At 39.3% G+C, this 26,775-nt stretch overlaps 1 protein-coding gene across 6 annotated transcripts in view; it reads right to left on the bottom strand.

The window, feature by feature from the left end:
- LOC144071293 (serine/threonine-protein kinase BRSK2) overlaps positions 1 to 26,775 on the bottom strand; it is a 148,208-nt gene that overhangs the window by 9,293 nt on the left and 112,140 nt on the right. For 3 of the 6 annotated variants that reach the window (XM_077596261.1, XM_077596264.1, XM_077596262.1), the window contains exons 6-17: positions 25,038 to 25,071; positions 23,462 to 23,530; positions 22,261 to 22,407; positions 16,448 to 16,479; positions 15,025 to 15,189; positions 12,562 to 12,659; positions 11,260 to 11,410; positions 9,099 to 9,164; positions 4,433 to 4,496; positions 2,683 to 3,445; positions 2,566 to 2,614; positions 1,683 to 1,806 (exon numbers count right to left, since the gene is read on the bottom strand). In XM_077596261.1, coding sequence (XP_077452387.1) covers positions 1,683 to 1,806; positions 2,566 to 2,614; positions 2,683 to 3,445; positions 4,433 to 4,496; positions 9,099 to 9,164; positions 11,260 to 11,410; positions 12,562 to 12,659; positions 15,025 to 15,189; positions 16,448 to 16,479; positions 22,261 to 22,407; positions 23,462 to 23,530; positions 25,038 to 25,071 — 1,762 coding nt within the window. The remainder of the gene's footprint in view (positions 1 to 1,682; positions 1,807 to 2,565; positions 2,615 to 2,682; positions 3,446 to 4,432; positions 4,497 to 9,098; positions 9,165 to 11,259; positions 11,411 to 12,561; positions 12,660 to 15,024; positions 15,190 to 16,447; positions 16,480 to 22,260; positions 22,408 to 23,461; positions 23,531 to 25,037; positions 25,072 to 26,775) is intronic. The other 3 variants (XM_077596265.1, XM_077596263.1, XM_077596266.1) reach the window with 3 other exon arrangements.

Here is a 26,775-nt window from a genome sequence, read left to right as displayed (position 1 = left end):
GATCTATAAAAAACTGAATATTCAGGGCTTTTAATCCAGTTCTTTTTATCCATTTGTTAAAAAAATCTAAATATTATATCTAAAATGGTCCGGCCCATGTGAAATCAAGTTGACGTTAAAGCGGCCCGCGAACCAACCCGAGTCTGACACCCTTGTTTTGTATTAACCTCCATTCAGTCTGCAGTCAGGGGGAAAGTAGAAGCTTGGAACAAAAGCAGTTGATTGGATTGCAACATAAATCTGAAACGCGTTAGAAGACCTTGGGCCCGACACACACTCATGAGACGCATACCAAGCCGGCTATTAGAAAGACAGCAAATAGAGTTACAACTGCCACACTCACTAGGGCACAGGAGGGTGATGAGAAGAGATTTAGGGAGGAAGGACAGAATGAATAGAACTAAAGTTCTTCTTTTCAGCACTCTGTTTGACCACAATACATTAAACCCAACAGTCGGAAGAACTAAAACAAAAAAGGACCGTGGAGAGTGATTATATGCTTATTTGCTTTTAGACAATTCGCCCACTTTATGCTGACAGTCGTCAGAGAGGAAAAATTGCGGCGAAGGTGGGGCTAAGACACAGAAACTGTGTCTGTGTTTGAGATATTTCTAAGCCCCACAATTACAAATTCGGTACTGAGGGACCTCAAGTGGTCGGTTACCTTACACCCGTTATTCTCAATTTGGAGGTCGCAAATTATGTTTTTTTCCCCTCCTTATTAACTCGTTTAACTTATTTACTAAACATCCAATCCATTTTAAATGTGGGCCGGGGGGATGAATGCTAATTTGTCCCCTCACAGTCTTATTTAATTATTTGGTTTTCATTAACATTGTATTAATTTAGAAACAGACTTAGAATGATTAATTATTAAAAATTAATTCAGATACAACAATGATTACTACTTAAGAAAATATAAAAATAATTGCTAATATCAAAGTTTTTTTTAATGATCCAAAACAGCTTTTCACCGTAGTGCCTACTGTCCTGCAAGGGTGAATAACTTTAGTTTGTCCAATGATGAAAGAATTGTCCTTTACGAAACAGTAGATCACATGTGTGTGTCAAAGTGGCGGCCCGGAGGCCAAATCTGGCCCACCGCATCATTTTGTGTGGCCCGGGAAAGTAATTCATGAGTGCCGACTTTCTGTTTTAGGATCAAATTAAAATGAAGAGTATAGATGTATATTAAATTTCCTGATTTTCCCACTTTTAAATCAATAATTGTAATTTTTTAATTAATATTTTCAGTGATTTTTGTTCAAAAATAATTTTGTAAAATCTAAAAATATATATATATAAAAGCTAAAATAAACATTGTTTTAGATCTATTAAAAACTGAATATTCAGGGCTTTTAATCCAGTTGTTTTTATCCATTTATTTAAAAAATCTAAATATTATATCTAAAATGGTCCGGCCCATGTGAAAGCAAGTTGACGTTAAAGCGGCCCGCGAACCAACCCGAGTCTGACACCCTTGCAGTAGATGATTCGCACTGGTATTGTTATATTGATTGTTTAATTCTTGATTAATTTTCCTTTTTAACGACCAGTATTTTTCACGAATATATTCACCCTTAATATGACATTAGTCCATCATTTGCATACATTTGGACTACCCCAAAATAATAAACTATATTAGTGTTGCAAGACTGTATGGATTGTCTGGTTGACAGTACCGAGAGAAATGCTTGAACGATGTCGGCTTTGATGGAGCTGAGTGGCTTGTCCCTGATAACAATGAAAATTTGCTCCTCTTTTTCCAGGTTGATGAAGTTACCAAACCAGGATTTTTTGGCAAGTCTGTGGGGAGACGGCATTAGATGTTAGACAATTGCAAATGCAGCATATTTGATGTGTTTAAAGTGAATAGTCAGAAAAGAATGCAAGGAGTGTTCAGTAAGTAAACGATGTGAGGCTTTAAAGCCATTGTACGGTAAACATTTGACTCCAAAAGACCCCTAAAACGAGCTAAGTGCCAGTATATTGACCAAAATGACAATAAAGGAGAATAATTAGCTGGAAAAAAAGAGCTAGCCATTGCATTTCTAAAATGTGAATATTATGGGACATAATGGAAAACACAAATTAAGTTATGATGTTAGAAGCGAAAAATTTGCAAAGTGGTGCCATTGGATATCACGTAAAATTCTCACATTTAGACTTTTTTCATCACTTATATTACGTAAAGATATATCATAATTTTCTAGTGATATAACGAATATTATCTCTTAATATTGTAACTTTTTAAAATAAAACAATGTATGACTTCATTCTCGTAAAATTGAATAAGAAACAAAGTGACTTTAATCTTGTAATATTTCAATATGGACTTAGTGTTCATCATATTTCAATTTTATTGTCGTAATTTCACTTTTTTTTCCCCTCTGGGAATATAATGTATGACTTGTTGGCAGGTAATTTCCTGACCATCGCTCACGCCACACCAGTTGGAAACACTGCATTAACGCATGATTACGTGACTTTGTACTTGAAAACCTTGCGCGAAAAGAATTAAGCTGTGTTAGTGTGATAACTTTAGGACCTGTAACAATGACTCACTCTGGGGAAGACTCTGGAGTGAGGCTGGACATTTCTTCTTGTGTGGGAACTATGGAAACAAAAGTTTAAAGAGTGGAACGAAAACAAGAATTAAAAATGGATAGAGTGCACACAGACCTTGAAGTTTCCTGCGGTGAAAGCGCGGTGAGCCCAAGAAGCTGTTTTTGATGGAATTGAGGCGCGTCCTCCATGGCATTCCACCAATGGAGGGACTTGGGGGTGGTGTAGGGGTCGGAGTCCCTGCCGGGCTGTCCTTGGGAGTGTGCACCGGAGTGCCCTTTGGGGTGGGTAGGGGACTGCCTCGGGGAGAAGGGTGCGGGGTAACCTGTATGAGGGGGATAGATTTAGGTGGGTGGTCAGCGTATGAAGATGGCGTGGGTGTTACGGGGTGAAAGTGATGCAGCCTGATGGGAGAGGGAGGCACCACAGGGCTGAAGGGCAACGAGAGTTGAGGGTTGGCAGCGAAATGGGAGCGTCGTACTTGAGGGCTATTCAAGACGGAAGTAACGGGGCTCGGAGGGGTAGGAGAAAGTGGGGATGTGGGAGTAGGGGTGGGCAGCACGGAGGCAGATGGGGATTGAGGTGGAATATGGCAGGAAGCTGAGGACGCCGACAAGGATGCGGCATCTAATGACGCTTCGGGTAGCGGGTTGGATCGAGTAGCGTGAAGTGGTTTCGGGGCGACTTTGGGCTTGGTCGGGAGCGTTTGCGTTTTGTTAAGCGTTGTGGGCAGGGCCTCGTTGCTCGGGGCCAGTGAGTTAGGCGTAGACATACGAGGACCTGAACGATTTGGAATTGGTTCAGGGGATGGAATGGGGCTGGTGTTGGGGGACTGCAGCAAATCAGGGGATTGAGGCGGAACACAAAACTTTCTAACAGGCTGTTATTATTCAATGCATACAGGTGTTGGAATACAAACAAGGGAATAAAGCGAATACAACCACCAAGAAGCCAGATGACGAGGAAGTAAACCATTAGCACAGGTACAAAATTGGGAAGAAAAAAAAGAGGATCGTGCAGTTAGAAAACATAGCAATGTGATATGGAAACAGGAAAATAAAGATGAACAAACAGACAGTCGGAAAAAAAGATACTTTCAAAATACAAACATACTAACTTTGTGGTATTGGGAAAACAATTACAATCAGTGGATGCACACATACAAACGAAAAAAAACAGCAAGCTCAGAAGCCAGGGCTAATAAGAACCTACACTTGAACTATTATTGATTTCTAACCTTGAAATTCGAGCCGCATTGGGAAATGTATATGGACAGAATAGTTCCAATTTATCTGGCCTTGGAAATCAATTTCCCTTTTAGATGAGCAGTGGTGTGAGAAGCTTTTTTGAGGATCCTACATAACCCTGAGTCTTCAAGGTTAGTCAGCTGTATACGTTTATGCCTAGCGTAGCCAATCCAATCCAAAATAGACAAGTCGGATTTCGTAAATAATTCTTTGAGCTGGATTTTCACTCTGCTAAGGCCGCCGAAAACAGTTGAATCTATTGAGCTGAGAGGATAGGGGGAGGAAATGCTTTGAGGCTCAACATTTCTCCTTGTGTGTTCTCACTGGAATTCACGAAATTTGTGATCTTAGAAAATAACACATCATATGATGACAAATCCAAAGGTCAACATAACAAAATTGAATTTGAGAGTAACAGTGCCTAAATGGTTTGTTAAAGTCAGGGGGTGCCCCAATGAAGACATCATTATTTTATTTTCCTGATCGAGACAATGATAAGAAGAGATCAGCAGTAGTTAGATGGTCATACCACAAGGGAACCGAAACCCGAGAACTGGGTCAAGAGGTGGAACGTCATATACCCGCGCGTATTTGTAAAGGCGTCAAAGGTCTTGACTTACCCGTGGGCTGCTGAGCGGGCTGGTGGTGGTGAGGCCTGAGGAGGCTCCACTAATAGACCGCGACCTGTGGACCAAACACGCGAGGAAAGAAGTCATTTGGGAGCTGAACAAGCAAAGCTGTTACACAAAGGCGAAGGTCACAAGCTCGAAGGTCAAATGTTGCACTAGGCAGCACTAGAACATATGGCTCCATCATGCCAAGCACACGGCTACGGGGTGCCTTTGAGCTTGCACAGGAAAGGAAACACTACAGCGCACGGTGCAAGCCCCCATTTGTCAACGGATATTATTTGGCAGCGAATCAACAGCAATGTCAAATGACTTCATTTGACTGCACACTTACCTGGAAATCGAACAGCTCTTTTCTACGCATTAGCATCCAAATTAGCTTTTTTATTGTTGTTGCCCCGTCTACACTTAATAAATTAAACATGGCAACTTTTTGGTCTGTTTACATCTGATCAGTAGCAAATATCTTGGAGGGGAATAAAGTGAGGCGCTTGATGGCATGCCATTCATTTTCCATTTCCATGCAGATGCCGTCAATACGATTGTGAGCCGAGGCGAGCCCCGAAATGAACAATCACGGGACAATCTGTCTCCATCACGCACACGACAAAACACACACACAGTGGCTGTCAATGCCAGCTGCTTCCTGTCACCGCACTGCTTATTCTTGTCATTCAATTTACATCCACACCCCCCTTTCTCTTGTTGATGCAGTTGTGGAGCAAGTCTTCACACTTTTGTCTGCCTCTTAAAAGGAAGAAAAAAGGCTAAAAGGAGAGTTTCCTCCTGAGATTTAAGAAGACTAGTGCAGTAATGAAGACCGATGCTCCTCCCTGGTGTTGGAACAACCTAATTTTCAGCAACAAATACACAAAGCGACCTTACGTTTGGCTCGACATAAAAAGCAAACTGAGCTGGTGCAATAGGTCGCCATGGACATAAAAAAACAACTGAGTTAGTGTTTATGTCAACCGAAGAAGATTTTAATTCATGACTGAGCGATCTTACTCCGGAGACAAAAATAATAAATAAAGAGTAACCGCTTCAGTGAAAACACAGAACTCCCACTCACAGGTTATTCTTATAAATATCTCAGTGGCGATCGCAAAGTGAAATGCGCACACATGAGTGGGCGAGGCTGAGAACAAATGGGCTCAGTCTTGTATGAATAAGCAGACAGTGAAATGGAAGGCCCAAAGATCACGGAAAAATGCCTTGAGAGCTTGTGCGCATATAGCCAGTTGCACCTCATGTCAACTCAGACACATTCAGTCTCCTCGGCCCATTATGAGCATATTGTTGGACATACTCTGCATCTGTTAGTGTTGGACCAGCAGGTCTATGGAGCTAATAATACAGATGGCTATCCTGCACAGTAATGCACCATCATAGAGGCTGCCTTGCTGCAAGATGACAATGAATAAATATCGGAGGCTGTTTTGTGTAAAGAGCGGCACACAAAACGAAATGATCCTGGGAACATTAGAGCCTATTTAGGTACCAGCAAAACTGACTTTGACTTTTTCTAGAAATGTTCTATTTAATCCACTAAACAAGTCTTTAAACACATAATCATGGTAGTACTTCAAATTTAAATCCTATGATCTCTTTGTTTGTCTCCGAATGAGAAAGGTCTATTGCTGCATGCCTCTCCCCATCAAAATGAATTGGATGTCTATTATGTAAATGTTTTTCGGAACATGAAAATGTCCTCTTCATTCAAGAGCGACTACATTCTGTAACATTGTGTAACTTTGTCAATAGTGTGAATATATCTGGGATGACAGTGACCGAGTTCAAGACATTTTCATATGCAAAGGTGGACATTACCTTAAAGACCTTTTTAAAGACCAAATTGAGACTTCTGAACCATTGAAAAATTATGTGGGAATAGGTAATATAGGCTGATCATGATATGTCTTGATACATTTCACAGTCGCAAACTGAATTCCCCAAATTTAGGGGATGATACGCTTGTTAATAAAAAAAAAATACAATAATAGGGGTGGCAAATTCATTCATTTTCTGTACTGCTTATCCTCAAAAGGGTTACAAGGGGTGTCAGAGCCTATTGCAGCCAATTACAGGCAGCCGTAGGACAACCTTAACTGGTCGGCAGCAAATCACAATTCACTATTTTATTTCCAATAGAAAGTAGATAACAGATCAAAAGTTTCAACTCAAAGGCACCGGCTCCCTGCTTTATCAATTTCTGACAATTTACAGAAGTCTTTTTGAGTGTGTGTGGGACCAGGGGCTTTATCACAGTCATCTAAAGCACCCATGGGGGTCTAATAAGAGACCGTGTGATATTGGAGTAGTTCAGATGGATCTGATAGAAAGGAATGGACTAAAGTAAAATGAAATTGATACAAAAGTGGTGATCATACTGCTCATGTCGCTACCTTTGACTATATATCCGGAGTATCTGGTCTGTGTGATGTAGCTAGTTGTAAAAATTAGCACGGAATTTCATTTCCTTTCTTGGGACGAGAGTAACTCCCTGAACATTAACTAAATGAATGTCGACAGCTCAGCTCCTCAAGTTTGAAGATGCAATAAGACCCCTGCAGCTTTTGAAGTCAAAATATTTAAGTGTCTTCAACTTAGATTTGCTAATTAGACAACAGTATGACTTATTAAAATTGATGGACTAACCCAAATGATTTCATTTGCATTAAGCAATGGGAGATGGTCAGTGAAGTAAAAAAAAAAAAAGGAAAAAATATTTTAATAAGACATGATCACACTGCCACACTTTTTCTACGTCAATGGCATATCATTATCCTGCTTTCAACTCTCAAAGGCCACTATTAGGATTTTAAAGAAAACCGATATGCAAGATGCTCGCAATGTGGTTGTTTTGGCATTTAAGGTCAGTCAGTATTTTATTATTGTGCAACCAGCAACCAAATCATGAGGCAGAAAATGTGGCATATGCACTTCTAACATGAGATACAGGAATTGTTTTTTTTACATTTCAAATACCACTAAAATTTACATAATTTTGATAACATAATTTGGAGTCAAATAATGTTGAGTTTGGGCAGAAAAAAGCTGAAAATTAGATTTAAAGAAAGATTTAGACTTAGTTAACAACACATGACTTTGCCACTGCTATCTACGGGGAAGCAATAAAACCAGAGAATGGCGAGATAGAAGGAAGTACACCGAGAGAAATTTGATTTATAGGCAGAGAAGCAGCAGCGAGTAAAACCAGCAACTACATCAGCAGCGTAGACAAAGACAATCTAGCTGCATTTTTACATTAGTGAAACAATGCCACACAGAACTGGGGGGTGCGACAGGGACCAATGCCACACAAGGGTATTGAAGAGAGTGATTGAATGACACAGGCATAATAAAAAAATAAAGGCAAGGAGGAGTCCATATTTGACATTTGTGTGGAACAAAAAGAAATGGAGAAAAGATGCAGCAGAGTATTTTTTCTTATAATGTAACTAATGGATAAACCTCAAAATAAGCCTTCCAATAATTAAAAAATAAATATTACAACTAGTCCTCAGTAGGAATAAGTCCAATATCAGATCAAATGTGTTTGCCCCCGCCGCCCTCTTTTTAATAGTGTTGTAATAAAAGTATCGGAAAGGACCTCAATCAAGTAAAATGCTAGCATCGGTGACCACACACAAAAAAAAAAACGATGCCCAATGTTCTTTTCCAGACTTTGTTTCCAACTGGCATGAAACCACAGAAGTACAAGACCTCTGATGACATGCTGAGTTGTTTACTTAAACATTTGGCATTTCCAACCAATAGCAACCAAACCAAATGCTAACTATTTTGTATATTTTTACAAATGGCGTACTATCGGTGTAGTATCGCCATCAGCCATTTTCTGATGTTTAATTATAAAAGATCCCCAAAATTGAGCTGTAAAAATGGATCTAATCCTTCCAAAGTGTCTTACGAAAGGAGGATAAAATATTACCTTTAAAAGGACTTAATATGCTAGTAAATAATCAATACGTGTCATATAAAGTTCTTTTTATTAAGGGTTATTAATACAACTTGTGTTGGGATGTGTTCCCAAATCTTTATAGTGGAGTTATACTGTATTACTCGCTGGCTTTGCATTTATGGCCTTTCCCCTACAATGCGACATTCTGTCATTAGGCAGATCACGGTAACTCACAGTCGATCTTGCCCGCTGTCATCAACGTCATAGGCGTCGAGCGCAAATGTGTGCGGCGATGATATATTGCCGGCTGAAATAAGATGCGAAAATAGCTTTTAAATCAGCTGCCTATGCCTTCTGGGGGCACGGTTCAGGCTATGCTTTCCAGAGTATAAGGAACCCTCTGCATCTCAAGAGAAAGTGGGACACAGCATGGGAGGAACTGATTACCAATGCATTCAAGAAAGGATAATTGCGCTCATACTGGTAGAGGGGGGGCAGGTTAAAAGTGGATATTTAAACTTTGCGTTGCACATCGTCAGTGGAAAAATTAGGCCTGCTTTAAATTTCAAAAAGCTTTGGCTTCACATGGTAAACTCTTTTTTGGATTGACATTCTTAATAAAAACCACAGGAAATACTCTGTTATTAAAAAGTACACTACTGCATCTTTGTCCATCCATGGACATCTCCTTGGGTCAGGGGGGAAAAAGGATGGGCAAGAGTGAGAAATGAATACCTTTCGTCTCTGCTGCATTTTGTCCTGGTAAGCGGAATATCCAAGCTTTTACTGTACACTGACTTACTACGGTGAGACAGAAGACAAAGCGAGTAGGTCACACTAATGGTCAGATGTTTACTACATGAACGTTCCATCAAGCCGGTCCAAAGACTTCTAGCTTAACTCAAATATAAGGTAAGCAAAAAGATTCTGTCTGTTTTGAAAGAAAACGGCTAATCAAACACAGACAGATTTCTTTGATTACCTTGTAAATACACTTACACATTAATATTCTTCAACTTCATATTCAAAGATACCAAGGCAAAAATCGAACTTAAAAAAAGAACAATCATTGAGAACACCTGCGACAGCTAACATTTTTTACCATGTCACGTCTCATCCAAATCATTACAGCAGGATTTATATTTGAATTTGCAATTGTTTTTTTTAATGTAGCAGCATCAAATATCTATGAGACAAGGCAGTGCAAATGGAGAGAAAGACATGAAATGGAAATTTACAGATCACACAGTTGTCGGGGAAAAAAACATGTAATTCATTCATTCATCTTTCGTACTGCTCATCCACGTAAGGGTTGCTGGAGCCCCCAGCTGACCTAGTGTGAAAGGCAGACCCTAGACTGAGCGCCAGTTAGCCATCGGGAACACAGAGAGACAGACGACCATTTGCACTCACAATCATACTGCCACCAGCAGGAATAGAACCCACCCTTACCCGCGCCGCAGTCAGGCGAGGAAACCACTACACCAGTAGGCGGCTACATTTCAGAAATCTTATGACACTACAGCATGAAGGGACGGATTGGATAAATGCAACCTTCATATCGTCACTTTTGATACATAAGCGCTACTTCTATCCAAACCACTCAAACTTAAACTCATCTATAGCACTTGCTGTAAATCTTAATTACCGTGCCGACATTCTGAATGTTGACATCATGGCAATATGTTAAATCCGATAACTTTAAAGATCGAGCCAATTGGACAAAAACTCCCAAATTCTAGATGGGCTCCTGCACTTCTTTCTTCCTTGATTGACTCACAAGTTTGACCCGACTAACAAAACCAAGACCTTTAAAATGTGGTGTCCACTTAAAGACAAGTCTTGGGTGTCACAACACGATACCCCATTTGCTTTAAGGCAGCCATATTGAACTTTGCACATACACTTGCAATGTATACATCAGTGTTTCCCAATCACTGTGCCGTTAGAGATGGTGAGGTGTAATATATTGTAATGTTTTGAGAGAAAAAGATACAAGATTAAAATCAAAATATAATGAACATAAATGATAGATTGTATTATTACAAGATTCAACACGTAATTCAATGAGATTAAAGTCATTCTGTTGCGTATGTTCCGTAACGTGAACTGGAAGTTGTTTGGCCTCGTGGGAATCAACTTTTGTCGACGTTAAGTCTGTGTGAGCAGAAAACTGCACATTGTGTAATGTTAGGAGATTTAAGTATTAGCATTATGACTTTTTTTAACTCTCAATATTGTTTTTACGTTATGTGAACCAGAAGTTTTTTGGTTTCTGGGGCATCAACTTTTGGCGACGCGTGTGTGTGTGTGTGTGTGTGTGAGAGAGAGCAAAACATTACTTTTCACGTAATGTTAGGAGATTTCAGTAAGATTGGGAGTAAAAGTCAGAGTTATGAGATTTAAAACGTTACATTACTTACTTTTACGTTCCTTGAACCGGAAGTTGTTCAGGTTCCGCAGACATTGGTGAAATTAGATTGGTGTGAAAAATTAGATGGGTAGATTTATTTGATTCCTGTTTATAAAACTTTGATGAAAACTACTTTATATTGTTAAATTAGGGGACAGAAATTTAAATTGGAAGATTTTTAGCTTGTGCTGTGCCTTGAGATTTTTTCAATGCAAACAGTGTGCCGCAGCTCAAAAAAGGTTGGGAAACACTGGTATACATAACCGAATGAAGGTGCCCTGATCATTTGGTTGGTTAAAAATGAAAAAGAATTTGGCATTGGCAAAAATCGAGATTGGCAGGTAAGGCTTTTCATTTTCCTCTCTCCTGATCCACCCAAAAAAGTGATGGATCAATTAACTTTGACCTCAGTTACCTCATATCAAAACAAATAACTACAATAATCTGTCATCTAACAGTGCCAGGAAATAACGTAATCCGTACCGTTGGCCATGCTGCGTCATGTCGATGGCCCTCCTGGCTGGTACTGGTGAGCCGCCGTCAGTGACACTGAGGACTTCCATGGACTTCCTCTCTGGCCTCCGTTTGCCGTGTCGGTTCAACATAGGAGAGTCGACTCGTTTCTTTGGAGGATCTGTGTAACAATTAGTAGTCAGGATGAAGTAACACTATCGAAACACTTCTGATTCCTTTAAGTGACATTTAGTATTGATTACATTAAATCTCGCTAATAGTGAAGAACATTCCTTTCCCTACCAGACCTTCAAATAATGACCACATTATTGGTATTATTACATTCAATGAGGAGGGGGATCAAATTTATTACAATACATAAACTCACTTATAGATTTGCGGCCATAGTCAGCTGAGGTTCTGAGTACATAATTGATATTTTTTCCTGTAGATGAGTAAAATATTTGTATTGTGTCGATATACATATGTGAACACTTTTTATATATTTGCATATAAATTGACAGACATTTAAAGTGTACATATGTAAATGAGTAAATACTATTTGACCACATCTATTTGTCAAATACATGTTGACATTATGTGCATATGATTGTCATCGGTGGCGCAATGTTGCATGTGTAGTAAACGTACAAATGACATATACTGTATGTGAAATAACAGGTAGGTAATACAGTAAATGATGTGCGTATATGAATGAACAGACAATCATACCTTATCATATGCATGTATATCACAGTATATAAAGGGGCAGGTATTTGCATTGTGTGCATGTAAACAGATGGATAGTCACATTCTACCCTACGAGACAAAGTTAGGTGAAATAAACAACTAGACTTGACTACATGAGCAAAAAAGTAACAGCCACATGTATCCGAGTAGGAAATGTGATGTGTGTAGTTAGATTTTTCATGATGACATCTAAATAAGAACATTTCTGAAGGACAAAAAAAAAACTTCCCCATTTCCAAGTCTTTCCCTGCCAACATTATGCATCCAGTGTGTGTATATCATTGCAAGAAATACAAAAAAAAAACAATATCTACTGTTGTGCCAATCCACCTCAGTGGGAAGTTGATCCAATTTCTTCCGCGGGGGATGACGTGTATCAGATTGAAAAACAGAAGATTTCAGAACTTAGCATGACCAATGTACTCATCGGCGAATGACAAGGTGGAAAGTAATCTGCGAACAATGTCACAATGTGGATTTTTTGTAACATATTTTGTGGATTTTCTCTGGCTATGCTGTTATTTATAGACTGCTCAGATGCATTATTCAGCTCTACCCGGTGTTTTTTTGTGTTTGTCTTACCTATCTCGTTGCGAGGGGGGAGGTTCTGGTCCTCTTGACTAGGGTATCTCTCTTTTCGGTCCAATAACAGGAAGTAGATCATCTTTTCTTGGTTATCACTGTAAAAAGTACATAAAACTAGAGTTGTTACTATCACATAATTTTGCTCCCGAGTTTGAGTCTGAGTCACCTTGATTTTGAGGGTGAGATGATACCAATATCTCAGTAATTAATTCATCAGAAAACATATTTTTTTGTGACAGTATACTATCCATCTTGATTATTGTGCTGCCTTGTAGCTATATATAGATATCACGATACAAATGACCGTATTAAACTAAGGAATATATTCATTTCCTGTAGTATTTTCATTACAGAGACACCTCGCTACTTTGCGCTTCGGTTACCGCTGGTTCACTGCTTCACGGGTCAAAAATATTCAATTAAAATGAAAAATTATTTAAAAATATAAAAAAATCCCCCCGCCAAAAATCCAACAGATGCTTCCCACACCACCGAGGAACGTTTCAGACAGCCAAGATTCAAGCCGATTGGCCACCACTGAGCTCTTGGATGCCGATTGGCTAATTCATATCGCCCAATCATCTTTCATACCCCCGCTTTGCGTTCCTCTCAGCATCTCTGCAGGCCTTCGTCATGCCACCTAAATTCTCTCTGTCCTTTGGTGCATCTACCGAACCGAAGAAAAAGCGAAAAATGCAGTAAAAGAGCAGTAAAGCTCTTCGTGAACCTGTGCAGTCATTCAACATCATCTTCATCTCATCGTACTGGCCAAGTCTTTTCATCTCCATATTAAAATCAAGCTTAGAAGAACTTATTGTAAGAGGTCAGTTATGCATTTTTTTTAATTTTGTTATAACATGTCTCTCTTTCTCTCTCATGTGGGCCCCTTAATAAAAAAGAAAATATAAGTTTACCTTTAACATCTAGCCATTTTCTATCTATACGTTTAGCTTTAACATCTAACCGTTTTCTATTTGCTCTCTCTGGGGGCGTTGATGGAGGGGTTTCGCTACTTTTGGGATTTTCACGTTTCGCGGGAGGCTCTGCCCCCCACTAACCGCAATAACCGAGGTAATACTGTATTTCGTTTACTCTTAAAATGTGTCCATCATTAAAATAAACATTAGTTATAACACAATGCACAACTCCTTTAGCCACAGACATGAACAACAGTCCAAGGTTTAGTCTTGATGGATTGGAAGTTTGAGACACTAACAATAGTTTAGGATGTTATTATATGCTTATTGTACCAATGTATAGAATTTTTTTTAATTTCCTGTGTGTCTGAATAAAGCACATTTGCCCATTGTGGGACTACTAGAAGTCATGTTACTTTAAAACATTATCATACATATGTACAGTATTGGAGGTCAGATTTGAATTGCAGTACTATGGCGTTATGAAAGTGTATCTTTTTGGCTCTGGGCTATTTCTTTGCAATTCATAGCAGCAAAGGTTTGGTCTTGTCTGATAAAAGCAAACTGCAGCACTGTAGGAGGCAAAGCGAGGAAGAATTGCAGTTTCAGCTTAAATGAAGCAGGAGGAAGAAATGCATATTGCACATTTTCACCCTGTCCTGGACTATTACCCAATTCTCTTAGGAGCGTGGACAGAGGTGTTAAGGAAAAGGCTGAGAGTACTTTGCGTTATTGCGTTGTTTGCAGAATATGTATTTTTAATGTGCCAGGAATTTTAAATTGATAATTGCCATTACCGTAATTCATCAATCAGTCATAAATAAATAAAGTCGTATCACATCGCACTTTGTATTTCTGCAGTCCAGACAACACTAAAGTATTTTTCACGGGCCTCATTTTACTTGGTTGTTTTAAAAAAAAGACAAATTAAAGCTTGAAAAGAGCCAATTTGTATTCAAGCATTGAATTAACAAGGCAACGCCAAGTAAATATTGTTTGCTTAAGTTTCAATCGCATTTTGACATTGCAACGATATAGTAAAATAAGAAAATGTTAAATATGTGTTGCAGCCCAATAATATAAAATTATACAGTAAAATAATTGGATGTCCATGAAATCTAATGTGTCTATTTGAATTACATTTTGTTAGATTGATTTATTTTAAAAAACATTTCATGTTGTGCAATTCATGTTCATTTATCAACTGGAATATTTTTGATTTGCTCATTGTTTAACAATGTTTTTAAAGATGGTCAACATTTTCCAGTCACTAATTGTAGTTATTTGATCAAGTTACATTCCAAACTTGGAGTTTGCTGTAAAAATAAAAAGTTAGCAGAAGCAGAGCATAATTAATCTGACAAAAAGGAAGGATCCAATTGAATTCTGAAATCCTACACTAACAACTACACAGGATTTCACAAGAGCATAGAAACATCTCTTATTGTTCCTGTATGGTAGATTTTGGCTCCTTTTACGTGTTCTTCTATTTCACACTGCCTATTTCCCAGTATACTCGTTTCAGGTTCAAAAGTGCACTCACTCGTCTGATAGGAGGTCTTTCAAGAGTTTGTTCTTGTCTCTGAAGCAGCCCAGAGAGTGCATGCTGTCCAGGACGTCTGGGTCGATGTCGTCTGGTGACGGGAGGCTGCGGATGGTCACCTTTCGCGGCACAGGCTGCTCAGGCTCTGGCTCATTCTTACCCCCTCTGTGAAGGCGCAAAGAAATGAGTTAGAACAGATCTACAATTGGACTACGTAAATAAAGGCTTCTTTCGGGTACAAAACGGAACGTTAACATCTTTACTAAGAATCGTAAGTGCCAATTAACAGAAGGTTCTGTCAACATTAAGTTAGCAAGCTTATAAAAAATTCTGATAAAGATAGAGGGGAAAAAAAGGTGATTTCCTTTTTTACCTCCATTTTTCTTCCCCATGTTAAATTAACCTGTCACCTTTTCGCTCATTTGTAATCTCATCAAAATGTTAGAGAAATTAAGTGTTTAAAAAAATTGCACTAATTTATATATTTACGTAACAGTGGGAATGTATAGTAACTGAGTGGCCCACAAGTACTAGTTTAGAAAATAATTTTGCCAGACACTAGATATTGTAAGTGGTGCCAAGACTCATGCTATGCTATTAACAAAATCTGTCTGACAGTGTCAATCTTTTTTTTTTTAAACCACTCATCCAGACTACTATCATTCATTTTTACTTTGCTAACAACTAATAAAAAAAAACACTGAGTGTTCCTTATATCGAACAAGATGTCATGACAGCTTACTCCACAAACATCACAATTTTATTTCCAAACGGTCGAAGCAGGTGTTGTAAAACTCCGAGTGAGTGAACACCTGTCCACCCCGCCCCAACCAGCTGCTTTTTCTTCCTGTTCAACGCGTTTGTTCTGTATCCTTTTTCAAGCACGAGCAAATTATCCTCACATTCTGGTGAGCGGAGTGCTGGCCTGCTTAAATGTTGATTGTTGTAATGCTTTAGAACATATGTGTCAAAGTGGCGGCCCGGGGGCCAAATCTGGCCCGCCGCATCATTTTGTGTGGCCCGGGAAAGTAAATCATGAGTGGTGACTTTCTGTTTTAGGATCAAATTAAAATGAAGAGTATAGATGTATATTAAATTTCCTGATTTTCCCCCTTTTTAAATCAATAATTGTAATTTTTTAATCCATTTTTCTGTGTTTTTAGTTCAAAAATCTAAAAAGCTAAAATAAACATTGTTTTAGATCAATAAAAAACTGAATATTCAAGGCTTTTAATCCAGTTCTTTTAATCCATTTATAAAAAAATAAATCTAAATATTATATCTAAAATGGTCCGGCCCGCGTGATATCAAGTTGACGTTAAAGCGGCCCGCTAACTAACCCGAGTCTGACACCCTTGCTTTAGACGCATTAATCAAATGAAGGAATGGCTGGAAGTTGGAGCCGGCATGAAAAGATACTTACATGTACCATGTGTGCTTCTGGATCTGTTCTAGCTAGAAAACAAAAGAGGAGAAAGACAGCAGGTCAGAATTCGATGTGCAATGACTGTCTTTTGAAATAGCCTTTAAAGTGCATTGTTTTTCTTTTCCACATCCAAAATAAAATCAACTTGGTGACTCCTGGGTGGATAATAAAAAGAAAATCCAATTGAGGTGAAGGCAGTATGGCCTCAATAAGCTCAGTGTACTAATAGAAATGTGATTGGGCCCCATAATAGATGATTGATATTCACGAGGATAAAATGAGCCTCTCAAATATTAATAGTGTGAATGGAAGAATGAAAAATAAAAAGGGACCGACCGAGAAGACGTGCAGCACGTAGAAGAGGGAAGCGTGAGAAGGCGATAATAACTCAGAGCTATAAACAGAATTTTATCTCCATCATACACACTGCTGACCCGGACAAGCCCGCCAGGTCTAAAGGGAATCTCCAGTTCTCATTCTCTTTGCAGTTCACACGAATACTTCTCTATAATTTTAATGTGCTTCCACGCCAACACACTCAATGCAACCTTCTTTTATTTATTTTTATTTTTATACAAGCCATCTTCCAGAACTGGATAGAAAGTGCCAACTAAAGGGCAACAAAATGACTGTATAGAGCTTCAACTTGCCACAGAGGTAAACAGGATCAATCTATCTGCTGGGACTTAAATGCACTCCCGTTGCTGCTTAGGATCCATGCAGGTGACATAGAGTGGTCCTAACTATTACCATTCATTTTCTCAGTTGTGAATCTCCGTCAGCGTCTGGATGATTACACAATCCCAGAGGAGCAACCTCTGCTTTGCTTCCATGTCATATTGGTTCAATGACGAGCTGGGAGGTAAGCGTTTCGAATCTGCTCCCACCGAGGTCGTCACATTGGTCAAATTATTGGCACTGGCAGTTCAATACAGTAAGAATGTGTTTTCGTCTCTCTTTCTATCGAAGGGCTGCTGGCTAAGGGGCAATATCACACCGAAAGAGAGGTTTGAAGTGCCATCTCTCAACCTTCAATCAGTAGATGTGACATCTCCAATTGCTGACACTTTTAACGGCGCTAACTTGATGTGTGACCACTTGCTCTGCAAAGTGTGCAATCTTTTATAAGTTTATCTGATTCATTTAGTTGGATTTATTAAACAATGATGCATGTAAAGGACGACTAAATAAAAAATAATAAAATACAGTATGTTTAAAAAAAAAAAAAATGCCATGGATGCTTTGAAGGCAAATGATTTTTGATGCTTAACAACCTTTCTGATAAAAAAGCCACTTTAACATTTTCTGTCAGGAGCTGAAATATATAAAAAAGCTATTAAACTTTTAGCAATTGTAATTCAGTTGAATGTTGCATATTGAAAGTTTAGACAAGGTGGACAGGGTGTGCTTATGTAGGGAAGTACATGCAGCATGCTGATGTGACTTAATATATACTATATGTTTATATCCAATATAAATTCATGAAAAATCAAGCACACACTTAAACCATAATTAAATCCGTGCATGAACAACTTGTATTTAGATATTTTTGAGCAGCAATCGTTGGTGTATATATATATACACCAGTGACGGTCCGTGCATTTTCTCGTAGCGCCTTCAACGGGTAAAATCCACTTCCTAGCAGAATTTAATGATTAAATACAAATACTGGAGCTTTTCAGACATTACAACCGGGCCAGGGCGGTGATTTTCCCGGGAAAAGACAGCGATGAAAGTCAATGGCGTACCAGCAAACATTGCCTGAAAATGGGGTAAAATCCTGCCGAAAACAGCATTTATTGATTAAATACAAATACTGGAGCTTTTTAAACACCAGAACCGGGCCCGGAGTATCATTTCCCCGGGAAAAAGACAGCGATGAACTTCGATACGTCCATACGCGAAACGGCAAAAAATGCACTAAAATGGGGTAAAATCCACTTCCTAGCAGCATTTATTGATTAAATACAAATACTGGAGCTTTTCAGACATTACAACCGGGCCAAGGGGTGATTTCCCCGGGAAAAGACAGTGATGGACGTCAATGGCGAAACGGCAAAAATTGCACTAAAATGGGGTAAAATCCACTTCCTATCAGCATTTAGTGATTAAATACAAAGACTGGAGCTTAAATACAAACACTGGAGCTTTTCAGATATCAGAACCGGGCCCACAATTGAAATATTATCTAGGAATATAGCCATATTTTACTCACCAAAAATCCTTTTTAACTGTACACAATATCCATCCTCTTTTCTTTCTTTCTTCTTTTCTATCGCCATCGAAGCTAATGCTGAAAGTCGAGCCTGTCCTGTCGTATTTCTGGCATAGTCCGTCTTGAAAATGGCTTTATATCAACACAACAATATATTTGCATGTGCAGCTCGCTCCAAATACAGTTTGGTAGCTCTGGCTAATCACTAGCCAATCATAGTTGGTGAAAGCGATGACGTATCCCTACATTGGCGAGAAGGCAATGATGTATCCCTATGCCTGCGAGAAGGCAATGATGTATCCCTACGCCTGCGAGAAGGCATTGTGGTGTTGCCAACTCGAAATCTGATTGGTTAAAGCAACAGTCTTATCGACGCTTGTTTAATGCAGCAGAGCCCGCAGAACTGAATGTGAAGGCCTTGAGGCAGATTTCTGACCCTGGCAACAAATAATGGCTCAAATGTGATTGGTTAAATGCTTCAATATGAAAACACACATCTGGAAGCAGTGCAACCGGGGGTGGGGGTGGGGGGGATTGGGGGGGTGAAAGCAATTTTAAGGAAGCTAACAGACAATTTGGAATTGTTTAATAAGTATTCATGGCCAAAATATAATATATGATTCAGATATTTCTTAGGCCAGCAGAGAAGGCCTTGACGCCACTGATATACACACACACACACACATATATATTATATATATATTATATATATATATATATAATATATATATATATATATATAATATATATATATAATATATATATATATATATAATATATATATATAATATATATATAATATATATATATATATATATATAATATATATATAATATATATATATATATATATATATATATATATATATATATATATATATATATATATATATATATAATGCTTTTGTCATTTGCTGAGGCCAAGGAAGTCACAACTGAAAAGCTGAAGACAGCTCCGGAGCCACAGGTTGCTTAACACTGGTGTAAATGTTTAAATCTAATGGAATTACAAAACAGTACACGTGCTCTGTCTTTTATGGGGTATTTATCGGGGCAGAGCGAGATGTGAAAAAGAGCAGCAGGAAGCCTTTACTGACACATCAATGCAAATATCTTTGATGAGCCATGTCTTCAAGGAGTGGGTAATGCATTTTTAACAGGACACACGGAGCAACCATGTAATAAGTGGTTTACGGCTTGTGATCACATAAAAACAAACAAAAACGACACCAGAGTACCACTACAGTATATTTTCATTCTAGCCAGCGAGCTGGCCCCATGAGGATATGTGTGATTAGAAATTGAAATGATAAACTAAGCTCGTGTCTTGATTTGCGAGCAATTGCCTGATGTCTGTGACCCAGAAGTGACGATGAAAACAGCACCGACTCTTACGTGCATGAAAGCTTTCATTTAGAAGGAATTCTACAACCAAATTACACAATGTGGGGAAAAGGATTGAAGCTTCTGACCTTTGCACATTATTAGCCGTTAAGCTGCAAAGAGGACAATGATAGCCCTGATACTGCAACTACTCAATGACTCATTAACTTGTTGGCTTTCATTGACGTCGATAGACGTCCAACCCATCTGAATGAGAATGCCTGACAGGGATTATTGAGCTCTCCAATCCATTTCAACTGGGAGAGCAGAATAATCACTGTCAATACTTCTAGCTCAAATGGATTGGAGGGTTGAATAAGTGGACGTCTATTGATGCAACTTGAACATGATCCTCTCCTGCCAGTTCCTCCCATTTCAAATGGCTTTTATACACTTTTATACAAATGAGTGAAGAAAGGTGTTTTGACACTAGTTTGATGTGAGTAAAGCAGTAGTTTTGCTCTCAACACCCGGTCACTTTGATACTTCTGTGCCCGTTAACGTCGTCTTTTGGGTTGTCATTCCGACTGCCTCCCGTCGTGAATCGTGCACTAACAACTGAACAGTAAGAACATTCCATCCAGCCAGGCTATTTGACTTTCTGCGAGGTCACAACAAATCCCTGGAGCTGTTTAAACCTCTTGTGCACGAGAGAGATGGGCTGGGAGGGGGGACAGGTAGCATATTTTCTCCCTGTGGCTCGGTCTTTGTGCAGCGCTCTGTAGAGCACTGGCTGACATAACTAAAAGCTCCTGAGGGTGACCTGTCCTTGTTACACACAGGAAAAAAAACAAAAAACTTTTATTGCTAATTCTGCATGCAAAAGAAGTGGATTCTTTCAAGGTTCTGATTTTATCACATCTAACACCATTAAATGGCTCATGTTTGTGGCAATTGAAAATTGATCTGGTCTGCATGATGTTAAAATGTTTGTTTCCCCCTGTAGTGATGTAATTTTGTGAAAAAGTATTATATATGATTAAAAATAATTACATTTCCTGAAATATGAGGATTGTAGCACACCTGTGACCTTGGTGAGGATAAGTGGCACAGAGAAGGGATGGTAAGAAGTAAACTCTATGTGGGTGTTTTTTAGTGAATCTGCATTAATAATAAACAGAACAGAGTTGCGTGCCCTGCGATTGGATGGCAATGAGATTGAGAGTTCAATCCCTGGCGGGTTAGGACCTTCCTGTGTGGAGTTAGTTCTACCCTTGCCTGTGTGGGGTTTCTCCAGGGACTCCTATGACATTGCAAAAACATGTATGCTAGCGTTGTTTGCCACATTTTGCCTTGGGATCGGCTGGCTACCAATTCAGGGTGTGCCCCGGTTGCTGCCCATAGCTGGCTGGGATATGCTCCAGCACCCCTGGAACGGAAAATTAATGAACGGATAACACGCTGTACTTTAACTACTGTAACTTTCAACAACTCAAAGAGAATGTGTCATGACAAACATGTTTAGAAGGTAAGGATAATCAAAAATACAAGTTGACTATTTTCAACTTTTCAACAGATATATCAACAGCTATCCACAGCCCTGAATTTTTTTTCTCACTTAGGGCCACATAATTTACTGTAGTTCATGTGTTTTCCAATGATCGTCTTTGCAACATAACACAACAGACAAGAGCTGGGTGCCAGATTTGTGTTTTTTGTTGTGAAAAAGGGGTCCAAGTAAAATCCGATGCCTCTGAATATTGCACTGGCGCAATTGAATGTGTGACTTTGTGGGTTACGTCATGAAAGTACCCATTCATCTGTTTGTTTGCAATTCAACTTACACTTTCTACTTATAGTGAATTCAAGCTAGCTGCATTTTAAATGCATTTTAGGGCTATGTTTTAGTTTTATCCTCATTTTCCTTCATTGGCCTGTAATTAAGTGTGAACCCAATCGATCAATTGATACTTTAACTTGACCAGGAATCCGGAAATTTGAAGATCCACATTATTGAGGGTTTTAGATTGAGTTAAAAATCAATATTCAGGTTTGAGGATTGTATGCATGTTTTTATAATTTGTAATTATTAATTTGTGCCATAAACAGAAATAAAAATGTCCTAAAGAGCGTCAAATGGAAAAAGAAAGTTCTGAGTTTTACTTGTAATGTGCAATACCATTTTTTTTTGTACAGGCATGCCTTTGGCTGACAGATAAACAGTAGCCAAAAGCGAAGGTGCTCAAGCAGCATAGGCTTTCCACTTCACTGACCGTTAGTCTTTTGGAGGCATCCACTTCTATCATTCCCCGCAGGAGGTTTTGACAGTCCGGAGGGATAAAGTGGGGCATGTGAAACACTCCTAACTTCACTTTTTCCAGCAGATTCCTCAGGTTGTCGTCATCAAATGGCAGCGCTCCCTAAAAATAATTGGTAGGCAGGTGAAAAAAAGAAAGATGTATATGAAGCCAGTTAATCCATCCTCACTCTCTGAATTGAAAAAAAAAACATTAAGGAAGAAATATTTTTTATATTGAATACCTAAAAGGTTAGTAGCATTAAACTAATTCCAATGTTTATCCTTTGCATTTAAGGACATTCACTCTGAATTTAAATGCTCTAATTTAGGTGGCTACGAAGCAAAAGCAAACAACCTACAGTATAATGAAAATAAGGGAATTTGTAAAAATTACCTCACGGTGGCATCCACATTGTTTGTTTAGCTATATCAGTCATTTATCAATGTAAGATGACACCTGAGGTACTCTATGTGGCTGCATGATGAATAGCAACTTCCCCAGGGTGACAAGATTATAGAATGGTAGAAAATGTGAGGAACATACGTGACCAAAAGAAAGAAAAACCTACTTGGGTAAGCAAAAATCTGAGCGTAACCGAATGACTTGAGGTCAAGTGTAACACAAAGCTAGACAAATCTTGCGGTGTGCAGCCAAAAATGTGGAAGAATAAGGGATCGTTGGAAACATGTTACAGTAATACTCAAATCGAGTAATACAATGCAGTTGTGTGACGAGACCGGCATGCACGCACACGCACACACACACACAAACAGAAGTGAACAAAGCCAAATGGTGACTCTTCAGCCAGTCAGCATGATATTCATTTTTAGCTGTCCTCTTCCAGTTTGACTGTATTAAATATTCATGCAAGAGTGAGTACGAACTAAAGCGCAGCTGTTGATGAAACAAATCTGTGGGGCTGCATGTCTGAGAAATCACATACATAATGAAGCAGCAGGGGGGAAAAAGCACCATTACGGATTCCGCAATGTGTCTGTGGATGAAGAATTAGCTTGAGGGTGTCTTGGAATTGAGACGTTAACTCTCTGACCCGTGTGGCTGCAGAGAAGATTCACAACCCATCTTCTTGTTCAACTTAATTCAATAGCTGGTATGCTATAATATGCAACATTTTGTATCCATCAGCAAGGAAAGAACAAGTTGACACACTCACCACCAATAGGGCAAATAGAATAACCCCACAGCTCCATACGTCTGCTTTCCTCCCATCATACTTCTCCCCCTGAGGATGACAGAGGTAACGGCCGCATTAGTAAAACCAGACAGAGCCCCGAAGATGGAGGCTTGTAAAAGAGCATATGATGTACGACAAAAGAAGCTCAACAATATAACATGGGATGGATGATTCACATTTATAGCTCCGCATTTTAAGTCTGGTACTCTGTTGCAATACTTCTGGTTTTGTCACAGACCCTAAAACTGTACTACTGTTTGAATGGCCACGCTCAATGTGTACAGCATGCGTAACGACTGCTTATAGCAGGGGAGTCAAACATCCAGTCCGTGAGTCAGATATGGCCAGGCAGTCCAATCAGGCCTGTGAGTAGTTCTACCCGATAGGCCAGTTTTAGTTCATTCATTCCAAACATAATAAAAAAAAAAAATTTTGACATGAGTGCTGTAAAACCGTAAGTATTGTTAATTCATGTGAGCATGTCAGTGATGAGCATTATGGCTTTAAAACTGTCAGTGTTTGGACTTTGTGAGCATGTATGTGTACTTCTCTCTCCTCTGTGTTTTGTCAGCTACAAATCTTCACCAGTTGTAGCTCATCTAATGTTTCTTTGTGCGGAAACATCCGCGTGGGTAGAAAATTTCAGCGGTTACGCAGTGTGGTGTATACTACTGGACTACAAACAACAAGACTTCATTTACCAATTGATATCTATGAGCAAGGCATACACCAGATAACTGATAGAATACGAAGGAGGACAAGAAAGAGTAGGCTAAGAGAGGGTAGAGTTGGTGCACAGGCAGTGCTATTGATGTGGAGCAGAAAACAAAGTAAGACTAAATAACCTGTGAGAATTTGTGAGTTAACTTTCTAATAATCACTGTGTCATTTTGAGTCCAGACACAAAAATCGAAATTCCAATATATAATTAATTATACGGCCCGGCGGTTGAGTGGTTAGCACGTCGGCCTCACAGCTCTGGTGTCTTGGGTTCAAATCAAGGTGATGTCCATCTGAGTGGAGTTTGCATGTTCTTCCCAGGCCTGTGGGTTTCCTCCGGGTACTCCGGTTTCCTCCCACATTCCTAAAACATGCATGGTAGGCTGATTGGACACTCTAAATTGCCCCTAGGTATGAGTGTGAGCGTGCATGGTTGTCCGTCTCCTTGTGCCCTGGGATCGGCTGGCCACCGATTCAGGGTGTCCCCTGCCTCTGGCCCAGATTCAGCTGGGATAAGCTACAGCACCCCCGAGACCCTAATGAGGATAAAGCGGTTCAGAAAATGAGATGGGGGAGAATTAATTATACAATATACATTTGTAAGTGTATCCAGTCTAATTAATATTATTCATGTCTTCTGGAAATGCTGTATAGGCTACAGAGGGGGGAACAGGTTCAGCACATGGGGCAAATAGTCTAGACGACACCATCAGCACTCCAGGACCATGGGTCACCAGGAAAGACCCCACCCAGAAGACCTTATATATCCAAAATATTTGTATTAAATAATAATAATCAAACTAATAGCTCAAGAGTGGAAAACATGTTGACTCACCCTGATGACCTCTGGACACGCGTAGTGTGGAGAGCTGTTGAAAGAACAGAAACAACAGGAATGAATGTGTAATTTCACAAAAAGTCAGTTGACAACTAAGACTTGGATTTTTCTTTCCCTGACATCTGAGCCTTTGAAGTGCCATAACATGGCTTTGTAAAGTCATGATCCCTTAAAATGGCCTGCATGTAAAATGAGAGAAGAACAATTTGTACAAGCAGTAAATGTTTTAAACGCACATGGATCAGTACGCGCATCAGTGAAGCCCGGTCCATCCTAAGTCCTCCTGCGCTCTCGACCAAGGGCGTCGCCTTACAGAGCACAGTAAGCAGAGCCACTAATCTTTACAGTTTCTGGATATCCTGACAGTAAAGTCAATTGCGAGATTGACACATCAATATTGTGTTAAGATTTATAGAAGTACAGTGGTACCTCGTCATACGACCGATCGTCATACAAAATGCTCGTCTTACGGGGGAAATTTCGATCGAATAATTCGCCCGTTATGCGGTCAAAATTTCGTGATGCGACCAAGCCAGGTCTTTTTTGCATATCTTTCGTGTATAACAATATTTACGAGCACGGAACGATTAATTCAAACGAGTTCCTCCTCGGACCAGGAAACGCACAACGCGCATGCAAAAAGAAGGCTTTCTGGGTAATGAAGTATACTCCTGCACACAACACCCATACCTTTCTCAGAATAAAACTTCATTACCCACAATCAATACGTTTGGAAGCTCAGCTATGTCATTTCCTGTTATTCTTTCTTAGGAAAGGTCCCGCGATCGTTCCTTAAAGACTATTTCTCGTTGGCAAGTGGTCGTGCGTTATCCTATTGTGAGGACATTTGTGTGCATCATTTTGGGAATATTTTGAAGGCAATACAACAGCAAACAGTCCATCGATAGCGAACGTGAGGGTGGAGGCGTGGCAAACCGCCAACCTGGAAAACGAAGGTAACAAAAGATTACAACAAAATTAGAATTCAGTTTTGTGTAAAGTTACATTAAACGTATGTTTGAGTGTCTGTATATATTAATCCAAGTTAATTTAAATTTGTTTGTTCCGTTTACGAGTGCGTTGTTTTGGGAAAAAAAAAGAAGCCCCCCCACCCACGCCCCCAAACGTCTCTGTCTCCCGTCGGCGAAATCTGCCCAATTTTAGTTAGATTAAACACATTTTATTACTATTAAACCACTAGTTATGTGTTACTTTGTTAATAGAGGGCGAAATAGAAGAAATAAAACATTTTTTCCAATCCAATATCCTGTTTTTGGTGTTTTTTTCAGAGGGCTGGAACGAATTAATTTGTTTTCCATTCATTTCAATGGAAAACGTCCGCTCGAGTTACGAGAATCTCGTCATACGAGCTCAGTTCCGGAACGGATTAAGCTCGTATCTCGAGGTACCACTGTACATCGAAGAGTTCCATGGGTGAGAGAAGCAGCTGCTGAGTCAATTGCGATGTTAAAATTTCACACATTATACACATTACTGGGTATACAGTAGAGTACACTCACAAGAAGCCTGTATATGTACGTGAATGTAAAAGTTTCTTTAACAAAGAGGTTCTAAGGTTTTAATAGTGATTTTTAATAGCTAATACTCAAATATGGAGAGGTGGTAGTGTTGAACAGAACTGTGAGCGATTATGTCTGTAAAGGATTTTTTTCTTTTTCCTAAAGCTCTTTCACAACAGCATTAGAGTGGCCAGATGCAACTTGCTGGTGAAGAA

Source organism: Stigmatopora argus, chromosome 3 (genome assembly GCF_051989625.1).
Source record: "Stigmatopora argus isolate UIUO_Sarg chromosome 3, RoL_Sarg_1.0, whole genome shotgun sequence".
NCBI lineage: Eukaryota > Metazoa > Chordata > Actinopteri > Syngnathiformes > Syngnathidae > Stigmatopora > Stigmatopora argus.
Note: the sequence above shows the minus strand (reverse complement) of the source record. Positions and strands in the feature narration are given on the sequence as shown.